Raw genomic sequence first — 20,032 nt, forward strand, 5'->3', positions numbered from 1 at the left:
AGGGGTCGGGCCCATGATGCCCTGCCAGCAGCAGCCAGGCAGAACGAGCCCTGGCTGCAGGGCCCTCCGCACCAGCCCTCCGGCGGATGGTATCGGCAGCGGCAGAGGTTTCGGCGGTCTCTGCGATGCATCGCTCCCTCGGAGAGCGTGAGGGTGTTTTGGATCTGTTTTTTCGGGATCTGGAAGCCGCCAGTGGAACATTTTTGGTGTTGTGGGTAATGCATAAAGCAGCCGCCCGGGAAGCTGAGGGGGAGAGGCGGCCAGAGCGCAGGGCGCAGGGGAGCCCTGCCCGCGGCCGCTGGGGCAGTGAGGGCGCAGGGAGGGGAGTAGCACTGCGGGGGGGGGGGGGGGGGTGGGCAGACGCAGGTGTGGCTGGAAGGTGACACTGTCTGTCCTGTTTGCTGGGGGGGAAGTGGGGGCAGGATGGGCCCTGCCTCTCCTGGGAGCGGACGGTATTTATTTGGAAGAAAGAGCCAGAAGAAAGTTCCATCATCATGGAAGGAATTCTCAAGCCCTGCTTCGCATTTTATTGTTTTGACTTTTTTTTTTTTTTTTGGTCCTGCCTGGACTCTCCCTACCCAGAGCACAGATTCACATAAACAGGGGAAGTTATGGTCGATGGTGTGATGGTTCATTTTCTGTGTCAGCCTGGCTGGGCCACAGGGTGCCAGGCGTGTGGGCAGGCCTCCATCCGGGGGGGCCTGGGGGAGAGTGTGTGGGTGCGATTAACCTGATTCGGGGGAGTGAACGTGGAAGATGGCCCTCCCCGGGGTGGGTGGGCATCCCCTAACCAGTCGAAGGCCGGGATAGAACAGAAAGGCTGACCCTCCCCGGGTCAAAGGGCAACCTCCTGCCTGTTGTGGGGTGTGTTCCTGCCTTTGAAACCGCGGCTCTTCTGGGGCCTTGAGCCTCCCGGCTCTCAGACTAGAGCTTGTACGGGGGCAGCTCCGGTTTCCAGGCTGCCCCCTGCAGGCCGGTCCCGGGACTTCGCCGCCGCCATAATCCTGGGGGCCAGTTCCTTGTCACGAATCCTTCGTAGTACAGTTATGCGTTCTATCGGTCCTGTTTCTCCGGAGAGCCCTGAGTGATGGAGAGGACGTTCATCCGGCAAGGACGGCAATGCTGAAGTCTGACCCGCATTCCTAGCCTGACCAGATCAGCCGTGTCCTCTGTGAGGGAACTACAAAGGCCCGTGAGTCCCCAGCGTGTTCAGAATGAGGCCAGCGGCTCAGCAAGCTCTCTGGCCACTCCTCAGGGCTGAGAAAATCAGGGGCTGTGAGCCGTGTGGGTGGAGACGGGAGAGGGTGGCATGAGGGGCGGGGAAACGGGCACAGCCCTGGCCTCTCACCTGGGACCTCCTGGCGCCTCCACCCGGAGCGCACCTTGGGAGAGTCAGGGACCCTGGCAGAGTTGGCTCGATATGCAGGCCCCGCTCCACGGCCCCCCTTCCAGCCTGGCCGCCCGGGCCTTCCGTGGCAGGCCAGCCCCGGGCCCTGCTGAGCTCCTGGGCTTCACGACTGCGTGACGGCCAGGTCTCCGTCCTCGGTAAACCCCGGGCCCCGCACAGCCAGGTGCCTGCTGGACGTCTCCGCGCGGATGTCCTGCCTGCAGCCCACCCGCAGTAGGTGCCCACCGGGCCCCCAGTCTCCCCTCCGGAGCCCGGAGCGCCTCCCTCCGCTCCCACTCTGTCCCCCGCGCGGCCCCACCAGCTCATTACAGTCACGTGGAGGCCAGAGACCCCTCTGAGAGCACCCGGTGATTTGAACTAGTATTCCACCGGCCCAGGCCAGGACTGAGCTAGCCCTCGCGCTCAGCTCACCTGGGCACGCGCCCACGTGGGACGTGTGTTAGGCTCAGAGCCTCACGTGTCCTGGGCGCCATCACAGACCTGTTGTTTTAACCTAGGGGTGTCGAACTCAATCAGAGAAGGGGCCAAAATCTAAAATCCAGCCTAAATCGCGGGCCGAATGGTTTACTGAACAGTCATAAACTGACAATGTCATAAACTGACAGCGGAGTGCAGTGATGACAGCGCGGTGCGGGCCACATTGCAAGGCCTGGCGGGCTGGATTTGGCCCGCGGGCCTTGTGTTTGACACATGTGTTTTAACCCTTCCAATCCCATGTCCCCTCGCTTGCTGCAGGGGGTGAACAGGAGGGCAGTCCCTGGGTCTGAGGACCAAGGGCCAGGGTTCTCTGGCTGGCACCTGCCCTCTGGAACCGAGAGGCGGCCCTCTCCTGGCTGGGGAGCCACCGTTCTGTTCTTGTCTCGCTGCCTGTGTGTTTCCTGTCCTCCCGGAGTGCGCTGCACCATCTCTTGGCTTGCCCACCGGGAACTTCAATTCAATACAGGCATTGCCTCCTCCAGGAAGCCCTCCCTGGCCTCTCCCCCTGCCCACGTCTGGGCTGCATCTTCCTTCTCTGGGCTGTGACGGGTGTCAGGGCTGAGCTTGAGCTTGGGTCTGCTTTCTCCTCTCGCCTGTACGTGACTCCAGGGCAGGAACACAGTTGGCATATAAAGTGTTCGTTGCATGAATGAATGAATGAATGAATGAAGGTACACATGAAATGGTCCCTTCCTATGGCTTCTCTTGGGGTTTTCCCCATTTAAAATACTCTGGTGGGCCCCTCAGACTCATTTTGATACCATTTTCATGGTCAGAATGCTGTTATTTGCCAAGACCCCGAAGTTATGTGTGGTCTTATGTGTCATATATCTGGTAAAAAAAAAAAAAAAAAAAAAAAAAAAAAAAAAAAAGCAGCGGCATGCAAGAGGTGAAATGACGTATGCAAGGTCACAAGGCAGGTTAGAGGTCTGGGCGCTCGAACCCAGACCTTCCGCCTGCCAGGCCAGAGCTCCGAGGGTTAGGAGGGGAGAGAGGGAGGCACTCAGGACACCACGCTGTCGGCCCTTTGGCGGGCGCGGGGCCGCCAGGCCGGCTGGGTGTCCTGCAGCTCCCGGGCACCTTTCACCCGAGCGGAGGTCTCCCTCCTCTGAGCCACCCGGCGGCGTGCGCTCAGCCGCGCTCCCCTTCCCGGGTGCTGAGGAGCCCGCCAGGGAGACTTCCCGTGTCTGCATGTTTAAGCGCTTTTATTAAGTGGAACGAGCTATTTCTGAACACGGGAGTGGCCGACAGCCTCGGAGGAAATTAAAATGAACCCTGACAATGGAGAATTGCACGGGGGCACGGCCGATTCTCCGGAGATAAATACAACAAGCCTGTCGACAGCGTCCGGGAGAGACTGGCGACCACGGAGATTAGGTTGTGAGAGGGGAAAGCAGCGCATCGGAAGAGGAGCGCTCGGGCTAGTGGGAGGGCGGCAGAACGCCCACTCTGCCCGGGTGTCCCTCCCTGAACCCGCCCGGCCTGGGACAGGGGGCACCCGGAGCCGCGGGCAGGCCCGGCTCGCCCAGCTCAGCCGGCATTTCTTTTCTTTTAAAAAAAAAAAATGTGTTTTTATTGATTTTTTAGAAAGAGGAAGGGAGAGGGATAGAGAATGAGAATCACCTATCGGCTGCCTCCTGCACGCCCCCTACTGGGGATGTGCCCGCAACCAAGGTATATGCCCTTGACCGGAATTGAACCTGGGACCTTTCAGTCCTCAGACCGACGCCCTATCCACTGAGCCAAACTGGTCAGGGCTCAGCCAGCATTTCTGAGCACCCCCTGCGTGCCTGCCGTGTGGGTGCACTGGACTGTGTTGGGCCACCCCACCCTCCACCCCCACCCCCACCCCCACCCTTCACATGTTGACTCTCTGTCCTGAGACACACTTGCTTCAGGGAGTCTGGAAGTCCCGGCGGTAAAACTGGCTCAGCTCCTGGGCTGTGCCGCCGCCTAAGGCACTGCCTCCCGAGGACATCTGTTTCTCTGTCCTACCCGACCTCGGGGCGGCCCTGCCACAGCCCTCTCTCTTGTTAGGCCTCTAACGAGGCCGCCGGCCGGCTGTGGCGGCACCTCCTTGCTGGGCGTGAGCGGAGCGCAGTCCGCTTCCTCCCCTGGGGCCGCCTGGCTCAGGGCAGAGGCCTCCGAACACCACGCTGCTCCTTGGCAGTCTCCGTCTGGGAGGGAGGGAGAGCCTCCGTCTGGGAGGGAATGAATCTCTGTGGAGGAGGAGGAGGAGGAGGAGGAGGAGGAGGAGGAGGAGGAGGAGGAGGAGAAGGAGGAGGAAGAGGAGGAGGGGGAGGAGGAGGAAGAGGAGGAGGAGGAGGAGGGGGAGGAGGAGGAAGAGGAGGAGGAGGGGGAGGAGGAGGAAGAAGGATGAGAGAGTGCAGTCAGTGGGGACTGTGTCTCGGGGCCCTCCCTGGCTCTGGGTGGGTCCTGCACCCAAAGGGCTCAGTTAGTCCTAGGATGCCCTGGGGGCGGGGGGAGGCCTGGGGCAGCCTTGGGGGGCAGAGGGGCCAGGCCGGCCCTGACCACGCCCTGGAGGAGCTGCTGCCTCCCGGGAGCCTCAGAAGCGTGGCTGAAGCTCCCATTAGCCTCTGAGGGCCTCGCCGGGGCCTCAGGCTCAGCCGAGCACCACGCACGTCCCTGCCTGCTCCGCTCTCGGCCTGCACAGCGGGCTCTCCTCCAGGCGCCCCGAGGAGCTCGGACCCTGGAGAGCAGAGGCGCCCGGATGGCTGCCGGCTGACGTTGCCCATGAGCCCGGAGCTCACCCGGGGGGGACAGGCGTGCCGCGGGCTCCGAGGCTGGAGGCCCGGGGGTGGTCCCGCGTCGCTCCTGCAGGGCGGGCGTTTGGGAAAAGTCCCCTCCAAGGCCGGCAGGGCTGCTCAGGCCGGGAGTCCCCCTTCTGCCCCCTGAGGCGGCGGGATGAAGACGGGTCCCTGCCTTGTCACTAATGCCAAGGGCAGGGGCGCGGGCGGGCGGGCAGCGGACTCTGAGCAAATCGGGAGGTGACGGGGCACACGGCCCAGCTGTCGGGAGACCCGGGAGGGCCGTGGAAGGGGGTCAGTGAGGGGCCCACCCCGCTCCGCGAGCAGGTGCCTCCCGCAGCCCGCCGCCGTCCGTCCATCGCTCGCTCGCTCACATCACAGGCGGCCGCACCATTGCACCTCTCCGCAGAATGAAAGGAGGGAGGTGCAGGCCGGGAAAGGGCCTCCTTCTCTTCGGAGGCTTTCATCCGTGCGGGCTGCCTTTCCGAGGTGATCCCATTTCAAAGCCCCTTTGAACGCGCGGCGGGTTTTGTAGCGGATGAAACGTCCCTTGGAAACGGGACTAAGAAGTTTTCTGTTGAAAGTTGTCAGGGCCACGTTGAAAGCTTTGCGCCAAAGGTTCTGCCGGATTTATCCTGTCTTTTGTCCACGAGGCCTGTCCTCCGGGGGAGGTTGGGGGCCCGGCCGGGGCGCGGGGCGGCGAGGGCGCAGACACCGGCCCAGACGCGGCTGCCTGGCCTGCGCCCGGGAGCCGTCCCTGCTGCCCTCGGAGCAGAAATGTCTCTGAGGCGCAGACTTGGAAGCCGGAAAACGGAAAAGCAAATATACTCGCGAATGCCACAGGAAGCAAGTCCTATGGAAGGCAATGGCTGCCACACAGGTGCCTCCTACCAGAGCAATCGTTACCGGAGGAGACCGGCCCTGAGGCCTGAGGAGGGCCAGGCGGGCCTGGCAGGAGCCCTGGGGCACGTCCCACGGAGAGCTGGCCGGAGAAGGCAAGCAGCACAGCAGAGGGAGGCAGCCAGGAAACGGATGGGAAGGGGGTTCAAGAAGGAAAAGCGGGGAGGCCAGGGAGGCGGGTCAGAGGACGAGGCTGGGAAGTGGGCCTGGCCTGGCAGCAGGCGGTGACCGTTCTCTTGCCCCAGCTGGTTGGCTCAGTTGGTTGCAGTGACGCCCTGAGCGCCAGAGGTCCTGGGTTCAATTCCTGGTTAGGGCACGTGCCTAGGTTTTAAGTTTGATCTCCAGTTGGGATGCATAATAGAGGCAACTGACCGATCTCATCGATGTATCTCTCTCACATTGATGTTTCTCTCTCCCTCTCTCTCTCTCTCTCTCTCTCTCTCTCTCTCTCTCTCTCTCTCTCTCTCCTTCCTCCTCCTTAACTCCTTCTCTAAAAAAAATTCTTTAAATAATAAAGGGGATGCTCTCACTGAAGTGCTGGGGTGGGGAGAGGTCAGAGGTGAAAGGTGAGGAGTAGAATCCCAGGTGTCCTGAGTCCGTGGAGAGGAATAACCGTGAAAGGAGAGGAGGCAGGTGGGAGCTGGAATGGCAGCTGAAGTGGCGAGGCAAGGACATGTCAGTCCCACGGTGAAGAGCCACGGGGAAAGGCTGATGGAGATGGGGGAGGGGATGTGGAAGAGAGAGGGGACCTGAACGGTGGCCCCTCAGGACATGGCCAGGGGTGGGGAGGCCATGGTTGGGCAGTTGAACGTGACCTTTTGGGGGCTGTCAGCCACAGTGGGGGTGGCCTGGAGGGAGGTGGCCTGGGGACATTCTGGCCCTCCCAGAGCACCGCTGAGCGTCCTGGGACAGTACAGGCCCTTGAGCCCGCGTCTGGCGCCCTCTAGCTGCCATTGCGCTTCTCCAGCCTTCCGGAAAGTGGATGCAGCAGGTGCTCGGTGAGTGTGAGCTGTCAGGACTGCCCAGGCCGGCCAGCCCCACCTCCTCGGTGCTGCCGGCTGTCATGGCCGGAGCTTCCTGGTGCTTCTGTGACCCGGTGAGAGGACAGGCAGGAAGTGGGCAGGCGGCCTCCACTGGAGTGTTTGCAGGTGACCCTCAGGGCAGGAACCGCTGGGAGGACAGGGCCAGGCTGGAGGCTGCCCGCCGGCCTCTGCACTTCTCTCCCCCACCCAGCACGTGGCTGCCCCCACCTGCCCCTGGGGCCCCTCCTGGCTCAGTCCCTTACCCATCCCCATGTCACATCCTCTGTCCCCTCCCCCCCCCCCCCGGGCTCCCAGCAGGGACACTTGCCCTCCCGAGACATCATCATATCCTGTAATATGATTGGGATCGGAATATATATTTAAAATGACAAGATTGAAATTAAAATAAAGAATTACTTTTCTGTGAGTTGCTCCGAAAAGCAGTGATTTAGCAGCAAATTGGTAGAGAGAGGTAAGCACGGGTCCTTTAAAACCGTCCTGCGGTTCCCGGCGTGCGAGCCAGAAGTGTCTCAATTTAACACATCATTGGTCAGTATTATTAGAAATTTCACCGGGCCCCGGAGCACACGATGGCGCTGATCCAGAGGGGGGACCGAGGGCGCCGGCCGGGGCCCCGGGGGGCAGAGAGGGCAGCCTGGTTAATGAGGGCAGCGGGGACCCCGGAGAGCCTCCCTCGGCCCTCAGCAGGAGTTGGCGGCGCTGATTCTCCTGTTTGCAGTTCAGTAGCCGCCATGAAACGGGAAGGGAGAGACTCGTAAATGTCACAGCTCTTCCCCGGGGCCGCAGATTTATGGCTCTGGTGTCTGTCAGGGTGTCCTCCTGGCCTTGGAAACCCGGGCCGGGAACAGGAGGCCGTGGAGACAGCGTGACTAAAGAGCCGGCGCCGGTGAGCCCTGCGGGCAAGGCCGTGCGCTGCCCCCGCCCGGCCCCGCCGGCAGCTTCGGCTGTGAGGTCACCTCGCGGAGGGCACACGTGGCCGGAGGGCATGACTGTCAAGACTGTGGTCGGTCCCCGGAGCGAGGTCCAGGGACCACCTGCATCGCCGGGTAGGCTTGTTAAAGGGCCACATGTAGGGGTTCCCCCACTCCAGACCTTCTGATTCAGAAGCGCTGGGGGTAGATCCAGAAACCTGCATTTTTAACACCTCCCTGCCCCAGACCCTTATGTGCACTAACGCTGGGAACCCCTACCACGGAGGCGGTCCATGCTGTACCTCTGTGACCTTGTAAGTCAGTGCTCTCATGGGTAAGCGGGCAGGTCCTAGAGAGCCAACAATCTAGGGGTATAATCCATGAGCTGGACTCTACACAACGCAGACTCCAGCCTGGTCCATGTGGCTCAGTGGTTGGGCGTCGATCTACGAACTCGGAGGTCACTGTTCGTTTTCCGGTCAGAGCCTATGCCCTGGCGGCAGGCTCCATCCCTACTGTGGGGCGTGCAGGAGACAGCCGATCCATGATTCCTCTCTCATCATGGATGTTTCAGTCTCTCTCTCTCTCCCTCTCCCTTCCTCTCTGAAATCAATAATAAAAATACGTTTTACTTAAATAAATAAATTAAAAACCCAGACACCAAAGTAGCTCCTCCCCAAGCCTGAATCCCCCATTTCAATACCATTCCTTTATGTAAGAGTTGCCTTCCTGGCGCTTCACTTTTGTCATGCAGGGGCCCCAACGGGACTTGGCTGGACCCTCGGAGCTCCCGTGGTGTTGACTAGCATCCCTCAGTGCTATTCTGATCTCTGGTCTGCACGGGAGGGTCTGAGAGACCCAGCAGAGGCTGTGAGTCCCCTTACAAGGCTCCGCTCAGAGCCGGCGTAGCGTCACTGCATCATGGCTGTTTCCTACGGTCCCTCTCCCAGCCGGGCATCCTCGCGGGTCCTCGGTGTGGGTGTGTCCCCTGCCGCCGGTGTAAGTTCCTCAGGGGGGAGAGGCAAGCCTTGACCATCACTGCGTCTGGTGCCCAGCAGGGCTTCTGGCCCACGTGGGCACGGAAGCATTGTCTGACCAATTCCACCAATTCCCCCACTGTGAGGCCTGGGGCCCTGGGCTCCCCGGAGGGGAAGGGCTGCTCCTGTGAAGGGTGGGGCTGGCTGTGACACTCGGCAGAAGGCAGTCCCCACCAGCCCTGCCAGCCCCGCACACGTGACAGCACGGGGAGGACTTGCCGGTTCGTCGGCAGGGAGGGGTGCCGGGTGCTGGCACTGTCATTCCCCCGGAGGAGGCCCACGTGAGCCCGGCTCTGTCAGAGGTGCGTAGGCTGAAAACACACTAACTGTGCTGTGGGATCCTTTGGGGGTGATCTCAGCCCGAATCCATCAGCCTTACTGGATCCTGCCTCGTGTGGGGGCCCAGCACCAACCCCGTCCATTCTGGAATCGCTCCCTGACGTCCAGGCTCTGCAGGTTCACTAGCTTCTGATCTTCCTGGCGACAGCGGAAGGAGCTGAGCTCTGGTTTCTGCAGAAGATGCCCCCGCCCCCCAGAGGCGGGCACCAACCTCGGCCCCCGGCCGTCCACAATCCCAGGCACATGAGCAGGGGCAGAGGTTTGGGGCACCAGGCCTCGGAGCAGCCTCCAGCAGCCTCCAGGGAAGCGGTGTTGGGGTCCCAGCACACCAGGCCCCCCCAAAGTCTGGAAACCTTGTCTCCCCAATGAGGGGAACGCAGTGCACAAGGCTGCCCAAACACACCCGCCGCCTCACCCCCCTGCTCGGCTGCTCACGTCGCTCACTCCTCCTGAGTGCGCTCCATGCATGGGCACCTGCCTCAGACCTTCAGTGAGGCATGTTCCTCCTGTGGCCAGCACGGTAGCCCGCACGCCCTGCATGCATTCCGTGGGCACGGACTGGGCCGGGCACCGTGCCCGGTCCCTCCCTCCTGGAGCTGGCCCCCAGCGCAGGGTCAGCACAGCCCGGAGAGGCAGCGTGTCAGCTGTTGTCACAGATGCTGTGCACGGGGCGCAGGAGCTGGAAGAGGCGAGACGCGTGAGGGGCCCCAGGGAGCTCATCCTTCAAACCCCCCCAGACCCTGCTGGCCCGTATGCCAGCCACCTCTGTGCAGAGTAGGAAAGGGTGCTCCCTCCGGGTGAACCTGTCAGAAAGGGCTGCCCCTCTGGGCTGCAGCAGCTTCCTGAGTGCACAGCCCGGTGAGCGGGGGGGCGCTCTGTGGGAGGGAGCGTGGCTCTGAGTCCCCCGCGGCGTCAGCCCCTCGCCCCTCGGCCAGGCATCTCTGTAAACTGCACCGCCTTGCGGGCACAGGCCCGAGGCAGCCTAAGGGCAGGCGGGCAGCGTGTCGCTGGCTCTCCACAAGCCGGTAGAGCATGTGCCAGGCGCCCCGGGGACTTCCTGCAGGAGGAGGTTCCCCAGCGCCCCCCACCCCACCGCAGGCGCCCGGCCCCGCGCAGCCGCCTCCCAGCGCCCCACCCGTTACGGATCGGGGTCTCTGGTGTTCCTCAGTCGCTGAAAGAAGCGGGATGCTGTCAGCCACCGCAGAAACGTGACCTTTGAAAATGTACAAGAGCTCGTGTTTAAAAGCTGCTGCGTTAATGATGCATGCCATTAGCATCTCATTAACAGGGAGCGGAGAGAGTCCCGCGCAGGCTGGGCGATGAGCAGAGAGGGCCTCCTCTTCCCGGTGCCAGGCAGGGGGCGCTGTTCCCATCGGCCTCTGTCTGCGAGGGCCATCGTGTCGCCGGGGAGGTCACGGCCAGGGCTGTGGGGGGAGGCCAGGTGTCCGGCGGCTTCCCTGATGTCCCGGATGGACAGTGGCAGTGGCAGGCGGTCAGGGAGGCTCTCCCAGCCCTGCCTTCCCCCACCCTCCTCTCCCCCCTCCCATGAGCCCCGGGCTGTTGTCCTGGTTGTGTCCGTGGCATTCTCACAGAATGCAGGGCAGAAGCCTGGCACACAGTGGGATCCAGAAGCCTGGCATTTGGGCTGGGGTGGCCCTGGGAGCCTTTGATGTAACAAATTGTTAAAAATCGGGACTGTCCCACCAAAAGCGGGACTTCTGGTCACCTTACTTCGGTGACTCTCGGAGCTCTGAGCTCCGGGCCATGGCGGAGGCTCAGAGCCGGAGCTTCGGGCCCGCACAGTCCCCCAGAGCCTTCGGAACCGGACCACACGTTCCTCGGACCTGGGCCTTTTGCAAGAGGAGGGGCCCCGGTCGCCCAGGCCTAGGTGCACCGCACACCCATGTCCGTGTTTTTCCTGGAGGGAGCGGAGGACAGAATGTTCGCGTCCCTCTTGGAATAAAAGAAATACAAACTCCTGGACTGCTGCAGGTTGCCTCTCGTGTAAGAGCTACTGGCGCCAGGGAGAAGGCGAGCGGCCGTCCCTGGAGCAGAAAGGGAGTCTGTGTGTCTCCCGGCAGAACACAGGGCTTGTACAGAAGAGCTTGCTTGTGTTGTTCATGAAAGACACAGCCAGACCGCAAACGAGCTGTCACCCCACCCAGTCTCCCCCAGCACCCCAGAACCCCCTGCGCCCCAGCTTCCTTCTGGCGTCTGAGTCCCCACTGTTGGCGTAGGTGCCGAGTGCTCCCCCTGCTGGGACGGGTGGCCCCGGGCCTCGGGCAGGGCTGGGCACAGGACAGGGGCCTGTTCTGTGAAACAAACCAACCACCCATGAAGGCACCGGCGACTGAGCTGACAGAGTGTTTTGGAAGCAACGTCAGGGCAAACACTGGGACTCCTGAAGTTGCAGAGTTCCGAGTCTGGTTCCCCCTCTTTCGGGGGGGACCCCAGCCACGCCTGCTGTAAGGGCCAGGCCCAGGCCCTTGCCTTCCCTGCCAAGGGACCAGGCAGGGCCCTGACACTGATTCTGAAAGGGAGAAGTGAGACAGAGGTCCCTGCCTCTGGCCTGGGAGAACCACAGAGACCCAGGGTAGCAGAGAGGGGCTGCAGTGCCCCCTACTGGCAGGAAGGGTTTCTGTCTTACCAGTGAAGGAGGGTAGTGGTGAGGAGGCTGGGGTGACTGCCTTCAAACTTCACCCCAAACTGAGCCCTGGGTGGCCCTGGGGAGCCTTTGGTGACTCTCAGAGCTCTGAACTCCGGACCATGGCGGAGGCTCAGAGCCGGAGCTTTGGCCCCTCACAGTCCCCCCCGAACCTTCAGAACCAAGCCCTGACTGGGCATCACCCAGGACCCTCCCTCAATGCCTTTGCTTACGGGGAAGCAACCTGTGAGCCTCTGAACCCACCCGCACCCCAAGAACCTGGGAAGAGGTTCTAAATTATTTATTTAGAGAATGCTGTGGAGGCCACACTATTGTTCCTTACGTTCCCGAAGGCTGTTGGAGAATGTGGCTAAGTCCCCACCCCCCTCCCACCTGTCCCACAGACAGCAGTGGGGCAGGAGTCTCCGACTGGGAAGCTTGTCCTCTTTCCCTTTGTTTGCCGCTCTGTTCTCAGACGCCGAGCATCCGAAGCGCAGGCCAGAGCTAACGAACGTGCAGCCCAAAGCAATCGGCTCCGTGCAGCGAGGGGCCTCATGAGATGTGGCTCTGCTCCTCCCAGGGGCCCCGTGCAGGCTGGGGTCCTCCCCAGGAGGCTTCAAAGCCCCACAAAGAGCCCTGCCCTCGCTGCCCCAGGGACCTACTGTCAGAGAGGCCAGCAGGGGGCACTGCCCCGCCTGCCGGGGCACAGGGTCAGCTTCCCTCAGAATCGCCAGGACCGTGGGCTCACCTGAGAAAGGCCTGCAGATACCTCTGGGGGCTCCTTTAAGGCCTTTGGTGACTGCCTCCAAAGGGCAGCTGTGTCTGTCCCCCACCTCCCCTCGCTCTTCACCCCCAAACTTGTTGGACTCTGGCTGAACCCCTGGGAACCCCGGTCGCTCCTCTGCTGAGACCCGCACCCCCTCCCGTCCCCGTGATCTCAGTCCCGGGCTCTCCGACCTGCTTTTTGGATTTTCATTTTGTTTTTTTGTTTGTTTGTTTGGTTGGTTGGTTGGTTGGTTGGTTATTTGCTGCTTATTCTACAGGGTGGGGCAGAAGCAGGGTTACAGGAGTGAGTCTGCGGAATACAGCGCTTATTCTTGTGCTGATCTTCATTTGCTGTTTTGTTGTTTTCCACGGGGACATCTGTACGCCTGCGCCTGCCCACCCTGCACTGTAGTGGCGACAAGGGTAACGGCCACAGCGGGACCTTTGGCAGACTCGGGGGAGTGCAGGCAAGGGAATAAACGCCACCCGAACCCTCTCCCCCAGGGACAGCTCCCCTGCGGACCGTTTAGCTTCTCCCTCCGACACAGACTGCCCCACGGCGGGGGGATAGCTGTGTCCCTCTGGGCCCCGCGTCTCTGGTGTAGCACCCCAGCGTACGCATTTTGCCGTCTCTCTGAGAACACTCGGGAAACGTGATTTTTCACGATCGCAGGGCATCCCATCATCCGGCTGAGGCTCGGAGACCAGCGCCGTCCTCAGGGCTGCTTTCGCCCGGAGGTTCCTTTCTCTTTCGTGATCTCGGTTAGAGAGTGAGGCCTGCCTCCCTCCTGGCAGCAGGATGGGAGCTGTCCTCCCACCAGCCTGGCTCTGTCCCCCACCCCCCGCCCGCCCCCTCCGTCCTGCCACCCCATCTCCTCCCAAGTGGGACTTCCGGGGCCTCTGGCTGGTGTGGGGCAGGGTGGGGCGTGGGAGCTGAGCTTTGGAGAGCCGCTCCCTCACGTGTCAAAGGGCCAGGCGTACGGTGGCCCTGAGCCTGCACTGAGTATTCAGTCGGCGCTCAGCACATGCCTGTGGGTGTTGTCACAGTCTGTGAATGCCCCGGGGGCTGGAGGACACCCCAGCTCCGGAGGTGGGAGTTTAGCAGAGGCCACGGCTGCTAGGGCTGGGCCACAGTGCCCGTCACTCCCCCGTGGGCTGGCCCGGGGCTCGGGCAGCGGCAGGACTGCTGGGGTGAGAGGAGGGGACCCGGGTCCCAGGCAGGAGCCTTGCCCGGCTGTGCTCACCCTCCCGCTCTGCTTCTCTGCAGGCGCCCGGCATCTCCAAAGCCGACGGCCAGTCCCAGGGACTCACCACCAGCATCCGGTGGGGGCAGACGCCCATCAACCAGGCCACGCCCTGGGACACCGACGAGCCGCCCTCCAAGCAGATGAGGGAGAGCGACAATCCAGGTGTGTACTTGCTCCGGGGGCAGAGCCGCTGTGCCCGGGGCTGGGAGCGGTGCTGGGGGCCTGCGGGGTACCCAGCCCCTCGGCAGGTCCTGACCCAGGGGCCCCCAGCGGCCCGGACCCCGGGCTGTGTTGAGTGGGGGATGGGGGAGCACTGGGTGTCATTCCCTGGGCGGTGGCTGTGTCTCTGTCCCCTTCCTCTGCTGCTCAAGAGAGCCTCTGGGAGAAAGCAGGGGGTGAGAGTGACAGTGCGGGAGTGACTCTGAGTGGGCTCGGGGCGATGTTGAATAGTCATTCCCAAACAGCAGTACCCTGATCCATCACAAGTTTCTCAGGTGACACCTTCCAGTGAGTTCTGCCTTGCCAGTGGTTCCACACCCCTCCCCGGACCGGGGGTTCACGCACCACTTCCTACCGCAGGCCAGGCCTTCTCTGGGCAGCTGGGACCACAGCCAGAGCCTCCGTGCTATCTCCATCGGCCCCACACCCCTCAGGATGCACACACCCTCCATGCCTCAGCCCTGCAGCTGCCTGGAGAGCCCACTCCTCCCCCTCCGAGTCTTCCGTGCGATAAACTCCCACGTTCTTCAGCCCCGCCCGGAGCCCACTTTCCAGTCCCTTTCCCTTCAGAGGGGAGCCCCAATCTCATTGCTCAACAATGACACCCCTCCCCCCATGGCCGCAGCACGAAGGACCGTGTGGGGCCTGCCCGGTGCCTCTGCTCTGCTCCCCACAACCTTTGTCTCCTCTGCTCTGCTCCCCACAGCCCGTGTCCCCTCCGCTCTGCTGGCAGCCGAATCACATGCTGTCTCCACAGTAAGAGCCCAGCGCTGTCCTGTGGCTGCCCTGACCCCGGCCATCGCCTCGCAAGCTGGCGAGGCAGCTAGGGGCGGAGGCCCAAGGGCCAGAAGGCCTCCTTGTCCGTGTCCTTTCGTGGCCCTGGTATCTCTGAGGTGCCTGCTCTCCTTGCAGGCCCGTGCCTCGTCCTCCCGCTATTGTCACCTGCAGACTTAGTCATCCTCGGGAGCATGTGAGCAGAGTCTGGCTCACACCACCAGACACCTCTCTCCAGGTCTCGGCCTCCTCTGGGCCTTCCCCCCTCATAAATCGGGGCCTCCGGCCCACGGCGCCACTGGATCTTCCCGCAGAGCTAGCTGAGACCTCCCCGCTGCGCTCGGAAGTTCTGGGGCATTTTTTCTCGAGGGCCCTGGCTAACCCCGGAGAAAACTGAGCTTGGCAGGCCATGCTTCGTCCTTGAGACAGCAGGCTGGCTGGTGGTGACGCCCCTCCTCCTCTGCGGGCTGGGGGACAGTCCCCCCGGCGGCCCTTTCTGGAATCTGGCTGGCGCTGCTCCACCGGCATTAGCCAGCTCCTGGTCTCCCCCCGCCGCTCCGTGGTCAGCGCTGTGGGTTGCACGGCTGTGACGTGCCTCGTTCCGTGTCACCCCGATGCCCGCAGCAGCCCTGCAGAGCTGGCGTCACTCCCGTCCCCTTGCAGAGGAGGACACTGGCTCGGGGAGGCTTGTGCCTGGGGCCACTCAGCTGGTGAGGGCAGATTCAGGCCTCACGCGCTGCCCGGCTGGCTCTAAGCCTCGCTCTAAGCCTCGCTGTGCTCCGCATGCCCCGTGGCTCTCCCTGTGGGCAGCTCCCCGGGGACAGCGCCCTCTGGTGGTGTGCTAGTTGCCCTGCCGCCTTGATCCTTCCCTTTCTGTGAGGGAGCTCCCAGCCCCAGCTTCTAGCCTCTGGGGCTGGTGGCCCACCCTCCTCCCTCAGTGCCTCGCCCTCGGTCTGCACGGCCACTCCAGAGGCATCCGGGAAGCTGAGGTGACCGAGACCTACACCTACACCCGCTCAGTCGGAGGCAACCCAGCCTGGCCTTGCCCGTCACAGTATCCTCTGGTCTCACTCATAAGCTGGCTCGAGTCCCTCAATGGCAGCCCGCTCAGGGGGCCCTGGCCCGGCCCTGCCTGCCCTGGGCTTGCCTCTTGTACCAGGCCTTGGGGAGCTTACCCCCTGTTCAGCCACAAGTTCCTTCAGGGCTAACAAGGACTGCTCACGTTCCCACCTCCCCACCCCCCAGGCCGGAGATACAGAGGTGGCCTGGCCTCCCAGTGAGGCCAGAGAGAGCAGCCCCTCCTGACTGCCCACACCGCTCCCACCCCCAGCTCTGCCCTCCTGCAGCTCCTGCCCTCGCCCGGCTTTGGGCTCAGCTGCTCTTGCTTGCCTGGCCCGGCGGAAACTCTCACCGCCATCCAGCCACCCCTGCCCCCTCCGTGATTCTCCAAAGAGGAAGGGGAGATGCCAGCACGTGTGGGACATTTAGCACAGGCCCGGCCCTCTGCTGGCTGCTGTAAAACATGTCTCCCTCGTTCCGTGCTTCCCAGGAGACCTCTGAGGTGGGTGTCGCTAGTGCCATGTGACAGATGGGAAGAATGAGGCTCAGAGGAGACGAGCAGCTTGCCCAGGCTCTGAGCTAGGGAGTGGCAGAGCCAGGCTCTGAACCCGGATCTCGCTGTCGAAGGCCTGCCTGTGTTTCTGTCTGTTCTGTTGCCTCTCAACCTTCCCCAGGAAGACTGCGGTCCCTCCCGCGCCCTCGGGGCCACCTGCTCACAGATCCTGAGCCGCCTCTCCCTGCGCCTGTAATGGCGCTTATTCTGTGAGCTCCGGGGCACAGGGGTCTTGTCCACCCCGGTGACCCCTGTGACCCCGGCGCCCAGCCCAGGGCCCGGGGCCGCCGGCGCTTGCTGAGTGAATGTGTGACCGGCGGATGACGTCTCTCCCGTCTCCCTTGCAGGCACAGGGCCATGGGTGACCACGGTGGCCGCCGGGAGCCAGCCCGCCCTGATCGCACACTCCTACGGGGTGGCCCAGCCTCCCACCTTCAGCCCGGCCGCGAACGTCCAGGCCCCGGTCATCGGGGTGACCCCCGCGCTGCCTCCGCACGTGGGGCCCCAGCTCCCGCTGATGCCGGGCCACTACTCGCTGCCGCAGCCGCCCTCCCAGCCACTGAGCAGCGTGGTGGTCAACATGCCCGCCCAGGCCCTGTACGCCAGCCCGCAGCCCCTGGCCGTCTCCGCACTGCCTGGCGTGGGGCAGGTGGCCCGCCCGGGACCCTCGGCGGTGGGCAACGGTCACATGGCGGGGCCCCTGCTGCCCCCACCGCCGCCAGCCCAGCCGTCGGCCGCTCGCCCCAGCGGCGCCCCCGCCACCAACGGGCCCCCCACGACCGACGCCGCCCACGGGCTGCAGATGCTGCGGACCATCGGTGTGGGGAAGTATGAGTTCACCGACCCCGGGCACCCCAAAGGTAAGTCCCGCTGCTTCCTGTGTGCCTGCGTCCGTGCCTCCCCACGTGGTCGCTACGACGTGCACGGACGGGGGCGTGCTTCCTGGTGGTCTGTGCTCCCCAGCCGCGCCCTCTGACCTCACCCACCCTGGAGGCTGCAGGAGGGCCCTCTGGCCTCAGACAGAGGAGAAGGAGGAAGACAGGACAGGGGTGCAGGGCAGCGTGAGTGGACAGGAAGAAGAGGGGAGGGCGAGTCTGCCCAGTCCAGGGTCCTTGTGCACCCTGCCCACGCCCTAGGCTGTTTCACCTCTGACCCCAAGGCCAGGCCACGTGCAGCATGAGCAGGCATCGTCTGTTCCCCGTAGGGCTCCATGAAACAGTCCCGTGGGCCTCTTCCATCTTCCAGCCCTGCGGACAGTGGGACTCTGAACTGTCCGTGTCCCTCCCCAGAAAAGCAGCCTCTTCCATCTTCCAGCCCTGCGGACAGTGGGACTCTGAACTGTCCGTGTCCCTCCCCAGAAAAGCAGCCTCCGCCGTGCCATCAGATGAGAGCGCCTCCCCGGGCATTCACCGAGGCCCAGGAGACACTCCCAGACCCTCCTGAGCCAGTTGGATTTTTTTGTTTGTTTGTTTGTTTGTTTCAAGGACCCAAGGGTGGCTCGGTGAGGCTCTGGTGAGGCCCCTGGAGCTCCCGACAGGCAGGCCTGCTCCTGCCGAGTGCGGGAAGGAGGCAGCTCGGCCTGGGCCCGGTGCAGCAGGAGGGCCACGGCCAGCGGCCTGCCTGCTGGGGGGCCCAGGTCTTGTGGAAAGGGGAAGGGAGGGGAGGTGGACCTAGGAAGTGGGGTCTCTGGGCACGATCCTCAGCCTCCTTGTTTGCAGCCCCTGAGGCTGCCTCTTGGGGGCCTTGCCTCTCGGGGAACACTGGCTCCAGCCAGCTGTTCTCTCCCCGCCTTCGTTCACAACTCCATCTTCCTCCTTTCCGGCGATGTCCAGGCCTTCTCAGCACCCCCACAGCCTAGATCGTCACTGGGTCTCCTTCCCAGTCTCATGGCGCCCTGACTGTCTTTGTTTTGGGGGGGGGGGGGGAGGAAAAAAAAAAAAAAGCACTAGCTTTAAAACAACAAAATTATAGAAAATTACATCTACATTCTGGTAAACTCTTGCTATGTTTAAGTCTTAAAAAAAAAAAAAAAAGACTAAAATATTTTTTTTTGTTTGGTTAAGCTCTCTCTGCCTTTACAGAAACTTCCTCCCAGTGTACATGTTGCCAACTCTGACACAATGGGTATCCCAGCTGCTCCAGAGCCTCGCCACGGCCTGAGGCTATGGGTGGGCTCCCTTCTCCCCACGGGAGGAGCATAACCCCTCACCTGGCAGCCTCCTGGGACTGGGGAAGGGTCTTGCTGACTTGGCAGGTTTCAGACATGCATCTAGGAAAAGGCCTTGTTCTGTGCAGAAAGGAAACTGGTAACTGGCCCGATTGGACTGGATGGAGTCCCTCATTTAGCAGGAAACTGGGATCCGCCCCCCCCCCCCCCCCCAAGGCTGCCAGGCATCCTCCTCAGGCACCTGAGTCCACAGATGGGGAGGATGCAGTGGTAGAGGCTGGCCCCAGAGGGTCATTGCAGAGTCAGACCTGCAGCATCTTGGTGGGGCCCGGGGACATGAACCACCCGCTGTGGTAGGTCCAAGCCCACGGACAGGAGTGGAGCGGAAAGAGGGGCCTTGATAGGCTTCCCTCTTCCAGCCCCACAGGGTAGATTCAGTGCTAGGTATGGGAATGGGGTGTGCCTAGGAAGTGTCCACGGCGCCCCCTTCTGGTGAGTCAGTGAGATTCCCCCACGGACAACCCTCAGGCAGACTTCAATAGAGAGCCGACTGTCTCCCCAGAAATTACATTGAACTTGATTCTCTGTGGTCACGGCCTCGCCCGCTGATGTGTCTCCTTATGTTCCCGTGAAGAGACAATGACACACACACACATACAAATGCCTCCCAACTCAGGCCTGGTGGGTTTGTTGGTGTGTGTGTGTGTGTGTTGTGGTATGTGTGTGTGTGTGTGAGTTTTCTCAAGTAATTTCTCCTTTCATTTCTAATCCTAAAAGCCTTTATTGCTAACGCTATAATTTGTCTGTCAGATCGAATGTCAAACAACTGCATATTTTTAAAAATGAGAGGCCCTGATTCGGAAACCGTGTCTTTGGAACCTGCCGCGTGAGAACCATGTCCCTGACAAGACCGCGTGGGTTTGGACCTGGGTCACTGTTCATTCCGCCCCTGGGGATTCCTCATGTCCCGAGCCCCATGGATGTCACACTCCTCAGTGACGGACCGAGGCTCCAGGAGGGGACGGGGGGCACTGGCGGTGCGTCAACGCTGGTCTGAACTCCACACTGGGGAAAGGAGAACTTTCCTCCTCTCCCGCTGCCTGGCTGAAGCCCGGCTCTAATGAGACCTATCTATCCTGGCCGGCCTGCAGACCTCGCTCATGGCAGTCCCGCGATGTCCCCTCCTCTCGTTTGACGTGACAGCCCGGCCTCTCGCGGGGCTGAGTAATTCTGGAGAAATCCCACCCAGGAGGGCCAGGGCTTGCCAGCCGGAGGGAGGAGCCACCGGTATTTTTAGATTTCATTAGTGCCCTGATTTAAAATTTCACATCTTGTCTCTTGTCATGATCTTCCCATCGAGCGGGCTGAAATTTCCGTTGGGGGGATTTATGTAAGTCCACCTTTCCCCCTCCCCCCGCAAAAAAAGGGGTGTTGGGGCTTCCATCTGAAAACTTAACCAGTTGAAAAATAAAGGTGGCGCGAAAATGCTTTTGGATTTGCAATAGGTCAAGTGACCGTCTCTCATCTGTGACGAGAGGAGGCAGCTTGCGTGCCGTCCGCTTTAATGAGTGTTATTTAAATGCATTGAGCACGTATAGATTTTCTTACGGAAACTTGCAAGGATAAATCTTTCTTTCTCTGAGCACCCTTTGGGGGCGAGAGCCATCTGTGGGGTTTCTTCCTTATTCGGCTTACGGGGATCGACGGAGAGCTAATTAAAA

General features: G+C 62.1%; 1 protein-coding gene across 2 annotated transcripts in view; it reads left to right on the forward strand.

The window, feature by feature from the left end:
• KLHL29 (kelch like family member 29) overlaps window positions 1-20,032 on the forward strand; it is a 235,018-nt gene that overhangs the window by 168,863 nt on the left and 46,123 nt on the right. For both annotated transcript variants that reach the window (XM_084900535.1, XM_084900534.1), the window contains 2 exons: window positions 13,560-13,701; window positions 16,492-17,004. In XM_084900535.1, coding sequence (XP_084756661.1) covers window positions 13,560-13,701; window positions 16,492-17,004 — 655 coding nt within the window. The remainder of the gene's footprint in view (window positions 1-13,559; window positions 13,702-16,491; window positions 17,005-20,032) is intronic.

Source organism: Pipistrellus hanaki, assembly GCF_964339955.1.
Source record: "Pipistrellus hanaki genome assembly, chromosome: 12".
NCBI lineage: Eukaryota > Metazoa > Chordata > Mammalia > Chiroptera > Vespertilionidae > Pipistrellus > Pipistrellus hanaki.